Raw genomic sequence first — 10,058 nt, forward strand, 5'->3', positions numbered from 1 at the left:
GGAAATCTGCAGGTTTGGATGGATGTGTGGTAGAGCACAATGCAGGATGTGTTTTTGTAGTATGTTCAGAGGTTGACAAAAGTAGTAGAATTGTACCTCTTCTCCAAAATTCCTTAACAGACTCTTTGAGAAATAACTTATGCTGGAATTTATTTAATCCATCAGATTCCTAAATTTTTTTATTCAAACTTATGGTTTATATTTGGCATGTGACACGACATTGAAGATCAGTGATCCAAACTATTCTCTTATTTGCAAATATAATATATTCTGGGCTGTTGAATGAGACTTGCTGATATGATGCCAGAATTGAGGAATAATTATACTGTATATGAATAAGGTATTTTACTGGGAAGTGGTTTTGGTAATATAAAAATGACCAAAACCACTTTCCAGTAAAATACCTTCTTCATATACTATATATAGTATATCAATATGTATACACATTCAGTTTGTAATTAAAGGATGTTATTTAAAAGTAATTTGTGCTAGCAATACAGTAAAGAGAATCAATCAGAAATTTCAGAGAGATCAGAATTCAGGCATTCTGTGGCTTCCCTGCATGAACTATTTATTTCCTGAAGGGAACAGTGTTTATAAAAAGATGTGGAAAAGTGTAGGGTGGTATCATCAGCATAGGAGTGGATTAAAGAAATTTGATTTAGAAGATCATTGATGAATAATAGGAAGAGAATGGGTGACAGGACAAAACCATAAGGAACACAACTGGTAATAGATTTAGGAGAACAGTAACCATCTACCACAGTAGCAATAGAACAGTCAGAAAGAAAACTTGAGATGAAGTTACAGGGGGAAGAATAGAGGCTGTAGGAGGATAGTTTGAAAATCAATGCTATGTGGCAGACTTTTTCAAAAACTTTATATGTCTAAGGCAACAGCAAAAGTTTCACCAAAAGACGATGACCAAGACTCAGTAAGAAAAGCCAGAAGATCACTGGAAGAGCTTTTTTGATAGAAACTATACGGGCAGACAGAAAATGTTTAAGAATCTTCATGTTAAGGATAGGTTAAAAGCTTTAAGGGGCAGAAAATTAAACCAATAAGACAGTAGTTTGATGGATTAGAACTGCCATCCTTTTTAGGAATAGGTTGAATGTAGGCAAACCTCTTGAAAGAACAAAAGGTAGATGTTGATAGATAAAGTTGGTAGAGTTTGATTATGCAAGATACAAGCATAACATAACATATAACATAACATAAATAATAGGATAACAAAGGGCCACCAGGGCCCATCTAGGTTATCCTGTATCAGTCGCACAGCGACCTCGTCATCAGTACTTACAGATACACTTACAAGTACACAATACATTATATACTAATTCTAAATATTTGGCCCATTAACAGGGCTAAGTCCTGCAGCGAAATCCTCTACAATTTGTGGTCCCCATACATGGGGATCATGTCTTGTTTAACTATAGTAAATTTCTTATAAAAACTATCATGCAGTGCTATACATAATTATAAATCTAATAAATTTAAGTGCTTATCTAATCTGTTTTTAAACATTGTCAAACTAGTGCTATTTACAACCGTCTCTGGCAATGCATTCCAGAAGTCTACCACCCTATGACTAAAGAAATATTTTCTTATATCTAACCTGCAGCCTTGCTTTCTAATCTTCCTGCCATGATTTCTAGTCCTATTTCCCTCCTCTAAGGTAAAGAAAGATCTCACATCTATGTAGTTTGTATCTGAGAACATTTTAAATAACTCTATCATATCCCTCTTATACATCTCCTCTCAAATGAAAACATGTTTAATTCCTTTAATCTATCTCTATACTCCAGGCGCTTTAATGCTGGTATCATCCTAGTTGCTCTTCTCTGAACTGCTTCTAACATGTTGATATCCTGCCTATAGTGGGGTGACCAGGCCTGTATGCAATACTCTAAATGGGGCCTAACATAGGAATTATATAAGCTACGCACCACTTCCTTACTTTTATAACTAACATTTCTATTTATAAAACCCAGGATCCTATTTGCCCTATTTCTTGCTTCTAAACATTGCTTTGAAAATTTCATAGTCCTGTCTATCACTACTCCTAAATCCTTTCCTTCCTCTACTGCCTCTAGCCAACATCCCTCCATCTCATAGTTAAAGTTTGTGTTGTCTTTACCTAAATGCATAACCTGACACTTTTAGAATTAAACTCCATCTGCCACCTGTCTGCCCATGCTATCAGCCTGTCCAGGTCTCGTTGTATTCTGTAATTGTCCTTTTCACCCTGTACTGCACATGCTATCTTAGTATCATCTGCAAACTTTGATACTTTGCTACTAATTCCTATATCTAAATCGTTAATGTACACCAAGAAAAGAAGAGGTCCTAGCACTGATCCTTGGGGTACCCACTAACCACTTCCTTCCACTCAGACATTGCCCCATTTAATACTACTCTCTGTTTCCTATCAGAAAGCCATTCACTAATCCAATCAACTAACCTACCCCTATCCCATGTAGTCTCAATTTGTACACTAGCCTCCTATGCGGTACCTTATCAAACGCCTTGCTAAAATCTAGATATATAACATCTATGCTATTTCCATCATCTAACTCCTTGGTAATATATTCTAAGATATCGAGCAAATTTGTAAGACAGGACCTCCCTGATCTAAAGCCATGTTGGGTATCTCTAATTAATCTATTCTCATTTAAATGCTCCCAAATACTACCCTTAATGATTTTCTCTAGTATCTTACATACTATACTAGTTAAACTGATCGGTCTATAATTATTCGCATCATCCTTCCTACCTTTTTAAATATTGGAGTAACATTAGCTAACTTCCAGTCCTGAGGTATCTCAGCAAACCTAAGTGATCTTTCAAAGATTAACTTAAGTGCTTCAGAAATACTGTCTACACCCTCCCTAAGTACTCTGGCATGTAGCTCATCAGGACCACTAGCTTTCCTATCGTCTAGTTCAAGAATAAATTTCCTAATAATTCCCGGTTTTATATCAATATTTTCTAAAGCTCTTAAACTACTCGTCGCACTGTTTGTAACAGGATTTCCTATTCTTTCCCTAGTAAATACTGAAGAAAATTGTTCATTCAATAGCACAGAGACACAGTTTCAGAGAACAATAGGAGGAGCTCCATCAGGTCCATAAGACTTCCAAGGGTTAAGTGAATGAGGGCACAGGAGCAAGCCTGAATTAACCAAGGTAGAGATTTTAGCAAAAGTTTGAGTGAAGAGTTCAACTTTGAAATAGATGAGATAGCAGTGGTATCATCAGCTTGAAATAAAGGAGGGAAAGATGAAAAAAACAAAGTTATTGGAGATGTTTTTGGCTCAGTATCAGAAGTCAAGAGGGGAGTTAGATCTTGAAAGATTTTGACAATATTCATTTGACAGACACTTATTCAGGTCATGTTAATACAGGCTGGTCTGGTTGAACAAAGTCTGTCTTAACTCAGTGTACAGGAAATGAATGGATGAGGCTTGACTATTTCTATATTGTTTTTTTGTGTATGTGTGTATATAATCCTTATTTATCAGTATGATATAAAGCTAGATTTTGTAGTGTAAAAAAGAAGAATATAATTAGAGACAGCCCACTCTGCCAGTTTTTTATTAATTTATTATTCTCAAAGGATTTTTTGATGCCAACTCTGCCTTTGAGCCACAGTGGAACAAAGGAGCTAAGACTTGTCACAAGTGAAGTGCACTGTATATTTATTTTATTATTTTGTTTATTCATCTTTTTATTCATCTATTTATTTATTTATTTGTTTCTTTTTTTTGAGGAAGAAAAGCTCTCACCTTGTCAGGAACCATTCTTCATATGACAAAAAAACTTTACTACATACCAATTTCAGGGGCCATACTAGTCAGTTTTTCAAAAGTAACTTTGTACTGCACCCATAACTAATGTAAGGCAGGGATGATAAGGTGGTGGCAAATGTTTGAGACTACATGTGATTATTGAGGCACTTGTTGGAGTAATATTAAAATCAACGTAGTGAATATATACAGGCTCACTTGGTGAGGCCACCTGTGAATCAATATTATTATTTAGTATGCTAATTACATTATGGAAATTATAATTTAATACAAGGAAATGCCATGCAGTGGAAATGGTTAAAAGTAATAGAAGACCTACCTGTGAATGCAAAATGGGAGAAGAGATTATAATGAAAAGGAGTGAAGAGAATGACCTGGGAGTGATTATACAAGACACCCTGGCTCCAGAAAGACACATAAATGGGTTATTTCTTTAATATACAAGAAACGAATAAATTTCAAGGTGGCGTTCAATTACGTGTATGAGTATGATGAAATAGATCATAACCACTATTATAAGACTTAGACTAGAATATGCAGCAGTGGTGTGGTCACCATACAGACAGAAGGACATCAGGAAACTAGAAAGAATTCAAAGGACTGCTACAAAGATGGTGCTAGAAATAAACGATTTTCCCTGTGAATGAAGACTGAAGGAAATGGAACTACCAACTTTGAAGGATAGACGGAAAAGAGGAGATCTAATAACATTTTATAAGTTGGTAAACCATATGGAAAAGATTGAGAAACAAGACCTGGTATCACTTACGGAGGGCGGAGATAGACAAACAAGAAGACACCCCAAGATCATAAAAAGTCAGTGTTTTAGGGACATTAAAAAATTAAGGATTCCACATAGGATGGCGGACATCTGGAACGGCTTGAGTGAAGAGAGTATAGCAGCAGAAAGTGTACACAAATTTAGGGATAAGTTGGATGAAAATAGATATGGAGACAGGTCACTATGAGCCCCGCTTGAACCCTGTAATATACAACTAGGTAAATACACACACACACACACACACACACACACACACACACACACACACACACACACACACACACACACACACACACACACACACTTAGATCAGAGTCTCAAACATTCTCTGCCAAAATAAAATCCTTGTCTGATGTTTTTTTCATATATTTTTCAAAAAGCCAATGGTCCTTGACACATTTATTGTGATTTTTAGCTGAATGAGTGAAGCTGATCCATGTACATGTGGAAGCTGCCTTTTGAAAAATTATGGCAATTTTCTACCACCTGCTCACAATGTTCTTTATCAGGACTACAAAGGTATTTGTATTTATCAGTACTTTATATTGAACTATTACATACAAATCTTTTCCTTTCTTATTTCTTTGTTCATTCCTTCAATATGCACTACAGATAAAAAAGATTGTGCTACCTAAGGTATTTATGAAACAGTTAAAGCTTTTATGTACACAGTTACTATTGACTAAATTACAGTGGATGGAATCACCACACACATTTCTAATTACTAAAGCACACAGCCCAGCGTCACTTCTTATCAGTGCTAAACTCTGCACATAATGACAGTAAACTCCGCTTAAGTTGGACCTAAATAAACTGAATATCAAATAAATTAGACACTTCCACTTTCACTTTCAGAATTTTGTTCTTTTTCTTTTTACATTCTCTTCCAAGTGGACTGGTAGGCATTTTTTGCCCTGTGATTGAGTAATTTTAAGCCTTTAAGTTTATATGCAGGTTAAAAATATCCCTGATAGTTCTCATATCATCCAAGTCATTTGAGGAGTTGTCCAAGCCATTCGAGAAATGAAACAGGCATGTGTGCTGCGGTACTGCTGGCACCAAGATCAGTGTTTACATAGCTGACAAGTATCGGGTAGTGTTTCTCTCAGCTCTGTAGCCCTTATTGTTGTCCTTGTAATCCTACCATGGCTTGTAAGGGCAAGGCTGTGTCTTCCACATTACTCAGGAAACTGAAGATGCTGTCTGTGGCAGACAGAATGACTTTTATACAGGATCATGAGAGAGGTGTGAGCTCTGCCAAGCTCATGGTGCAGTACATGTGTATGTGTGTGTGTGTGTGTGTGTGTGTGTGTGTGTGTGTGTGTGTGTGTGTGTGTGTGTGTGTGTGTGTGTGTGTGTGTGTGTGTGTGTGTGTGTGTGTGTGTGTGTGTGTGTGTGTATGCGACGTGTGCGATGTGTGAATGTGCGCCATGTATGTAATACCTATTTATGTAATGCATTACACAAATCATATCAACTGTTAGTGATAACAATCGTGCATAATGTGGGAAAAAAAATCCCTTGAGTAATTCTGATTTTTGGATAACTTGGATTGGCCTTCTCCCAGTTGGTTCAACTTATGCGTTGTTTACTGTATTGGAACAACTATTCCCACAAACATTACCATTTTGATCTCTAAACACAATTTACATACACCAGTTATAGTATCTCCCCATATCTGCTTCAGAGTTTCGTGGTACCCATCACTACATTATTTAGACCATAATCAGAGAAAAAAAAACATTAATAACTGTTGTGTTTTTGCTTGGTATTGACAAACTGTAGGTGGTTAGTAGTTGTAACAGTTGCCTGAGGCATGGCGGTAGGTACCATAGATGCATTCACACTTGTTGGTTTCAGTGTCCCATCGTGAAAGGTATGGACACCTGCACTGCCCTCGTCGCCACACCTTTCCGTTTTCACAGGCCTGTCGCCCACCTGTTAAAAAGCTTGGGTGTTTAGTATTTCAGATAAACAGGAATAGTTGCTAAACTTTAGCTTGAAATTCAGCAATTTATTTATACTGAGGTACTCTTATTTTTTATTTGACTTTGTTACATAGCTTGGCAAAGTCAACATTCTTTTCAGTTATAGCTAATAATTTAGTGTTTGTTTATAAGTATCTTTCTTGCTAGAAATCTTGTTGAACCTGGCTTGATGGCTGCACTATTTAATGTATTCTACTTTAATTTTGTAAGAGGGCACTAGCCAAGGGCAACCAAAAACAAAACAAAACACATGTGTCACTCCCAAAAGAAAAGTGAAAAGGATCATCTAAAATTGAAGGATGTCTTGAAAACTCCTGCTTGAAGTCAAGAGTTTGAGTAGGCTGGGAGTTTCTAAGATTACCAGAAAAAAAAGGGATAAATGATTGGAAATACTTGTTAAATTTTTAATTATCGGGATGGACAGAATTATGAAACTTGAAAGTCTTGAGCAGCAAGGCTGCAGTAGGAGGGTTGATGTAGGTAGCATGATCATATAAGGGCAGTTAGCTTGAATACAGCAATAGATATTAAAAAATGCAAGTGTGACGATGAAAGAGAGGCATAAGATAGTTAGAGGAGAGGAGTTTATGAGACGAAAAGCTTTTAACTACACACACACACACACACACACACACACACACACACACACACACACACACACACACACACACACACACACACACTTAGATCAGATTCTCAAACATTCTCTGCCAAAATAAAATCCTTGTCTGCAACAAGTGTGCATACTTTTAAAGTAAGATTGGATAAGTGTAGATATGGAGAGGAGGCCACACGACCATAAAGCCTAGGCCCTGTAAAACTACAACTAGGTAAATACACACACACACACACACACACACACACACACACACACACACACACACACACACACACACACACACACGTAGTGGTTCGATTCCCCAGTGTAGTGGTTAGCACGCTCGACTCACACTCGAGAGGGTCCTGGTTCGAATCCCGGAGGCGGCAAGGCAAATGGGCTAGTCTCTTAATGCGTAGCCCCTGTTCACCTAGCAGTAAATAGGTATGGGATGTAACTGGAGGGGTTGTGGCCTCGCTTTCCCGGTGTGTGGAGTGTGTTGTGGTCTCAGTCCTACCCGAAGATCGGTCTATGAGCTCTGAACTCGCTCCGTAATGGGGAAGACTGACTGGGTGACCAGGAGGCGACCGTGGTGAATTACACACACACACACACACACACACACACACACACACACACACACACACACACACACACACACACACACACACACACACACACACACACAGAGACTTATTTATATTTTTGTGCTTTAAATTGCTGCCCATGGCTGCCATTTAAAGTCTAAATAATGAAAACGATGACCACACTCTTGTCACAAAAATTGCAAAACTTATGAATATGGTTGTCTTGCTTGTTTTCTCATAAAAAAAAGACAGTCTGTGAAGACTGATCATTTCATGGTCAATTCATATACGACTTTGAAATATATCGGAGTATTTTCTGAAGCACACTTAATAATGCAGTTAGTGATATAATGTGTGAACTCTTATCATAAATGCTATTAATCCTAATATATATCAGTCTGCCTTTGTCCTTTTATGTCTGTTCAGAGAAAGAATCTTAGCGAGACCTTCATGTTCGGTTGGCAAAGCTGCTGTCTACTGGCCAGTTGAGTTTGACATTATTTCGAGGCCTCTGTTGAGAAATTATTATATTTCTTCACTTAGCAAATCAAGCAACTTTTGTTCAACTGTATCGCAGTTTCCAGTCTCGATAGAGTAAAGGAAATTAATCATGGGTAGTATAAATAAAAAAATCTGATTTTATAGTTTATAAAACACTGTACCTATTACCGTTTATGTTCAGGTATTGTGAAGTTCAACTTTAAATAAAACATGTCTCTCCTTACATAACCACGCCTGGATGTGATGGTGCTTTCAGATTTTGCATGAAAAAATGCACTAGGACATGAGCTATTCCTATGAGTATATTATGTGTCCCCTTGCATCTTCAAGTATCGTATGAAAGCAGAGTAGTAGTTGTTACAGGACAGATCATTTTAATATTCGAGTGTCACGCTGCTAATGAAGTACGTGAGCAAAGTACAGTCATTCACCTACCTGAGTGGCTCCTTCCTCCCAAAGTGCTGGAGGACGTAAAAAACCTGCGAGGCCATTTCCACTGCTTGTCGGCCACTGTCCACCTGTTGCGTGGTTCACTCAAGAAGACGGAGGACGACAGTGATCCACTTTCCGAATTTGCGGTGGCCAGCGATCCCCGTCTACTCCCATGGCGGTGGTTGGACGCTTGTGGCCTCCTTGAAATGCCATGCCGCTGTGATGTGGCGTCGGTTAAATCAGCGTTGGTGTTTTCGAGACGAGGCGAGATAGGGAGCGTGGCGGGCCTGCTGCTACGCCCCCAGACATTATTCTGAAGATCTAAGATAGGTTGCGGCAAGCGAGAATACAAGTGGCCAGGGAGCTTGTACGGGCGTGGCCACGAGGACTGACGGTAATAAGGATGAGTACCGAGTCTTTCTATATTCGAGGCATCGCAGGTGGCCAAGGGGAACGCCACACACATCACCATCAGCCAGTACCTGTGTGATGGTAGTACTCACTAAATTATTAAGACCCTGAATTTGTGAGATATTATATCACTAGCTTCTAAGTCCACTGGAAATTGTGAAATAGTTGTCACGACTCATTTATAAATAAAACATCAGAATAATCCAAAAGAAAAAAAATGTTAGTATAAGTGAGTACCACCATTCCCCAGAAAGTCAGGAATTGTCAGAGGAGGCTTACGATAGTGACCCGAGCGCCATGGTGCGTGCGTCGATAAGCGTAGCTAGAAGAGCAATACCTGTTGCTGTCGCTGCCGGCGGTGCCTTCAGCCACGTCTTCCCTCCCTCCTCCTCTCCACCCCTCCCTCCACCTTTGTCTCTCATCCCCCTCCCCACCCTTCTTTCCTCTCGTCTTTATCTGCACCTCCTCCTCCTCTCTTATCTCGTTCCTTTTCACCTCACCAGCCAAGGGTAAACGCATGAAGATGTAAGGTTACCGTATCGATCCTCAAGAAGTAGGAGAGTAAGATAATGTTATCGAAGTCTCTCAACGAATTGCGTTCATTAATTACTACCATCTTCATCATTTGCATGCTACATCAAAACTAGTAACAGTGAGCTTCTTTTGCGTGAACCACTTGATTTCCAAAATGTTTTATTGTCTCAAGAAAATGATGTAACCTCACCCTGTCAGCTAAATCTGGGTAATCAGAATGTCAAGACTGTTGAGGCAGCAGTTATTTATTGCCTGATACATTCTGCCGTCGTCCCACTTTGAGTTCATCATGAAGGAAACATTTCGTGGAAGGGAATTAATAATGGCAGAAGATGACATTACGGTACTGCCTAACACTGATACCAGTTGTTTTCGTACGGTACTCTTTAATGAAGGAAAAGCACCAGCGATCTCTCTC

The 10,058-nt window shown here is 38.7% G+C and overlaps 2 protein-coding genes across 3 annotated transcripts in view; one reads left to right on the forward strand and one right to left on the reverse strand.

Moving 5' to 3' along the window:
* The window catches only part of LOC123506025 (COBW domain-containing protein 1-like), a 41,200-nt gene that overhangs the window by 4,659 nt on the left and 26,483 nt on the right, over nucleotides 1-10,058 (forward strand). The window lies entirely within an intron of this gene.
* LOC123506026 lies at nucleotides 4,230-9,508 on the reverse strand. The gene is made up of 3 exons (XM_045257852.1): nucleotides 9,386-9,508; nucleotides 8,699-9,177; nucleotides 4,230-6,527 (listed from the first exon to the last, which is right to left on the reverse strand). Exons 1-3 carry the CDS (start codon nucleotides 9,403-9,405, stop codon nucleotides 6,379-6,381), a joined length of 648 nt encoding a protein of 215 aa, XP_045113787.1. The 5' UTR covers nucleotides 9,406-9,508; the 3' UTR covers nucleotides 4,230-6,378.

Source organism: Portunus trituberculatus, chromosome 19 (assembly GCF_017591435.1).
Source record: "Portunus trituberculatus isolate SZX2019 chromosome 19, ASM1759143v1, whole genome shotgun sequence".
NCBI classification, from domain to species: Eukaryota; Metazoa; Arthropoda; class Malacostraca; order Decapoda; family Portunidae; genus Portunus; species Portunus trituberculatus.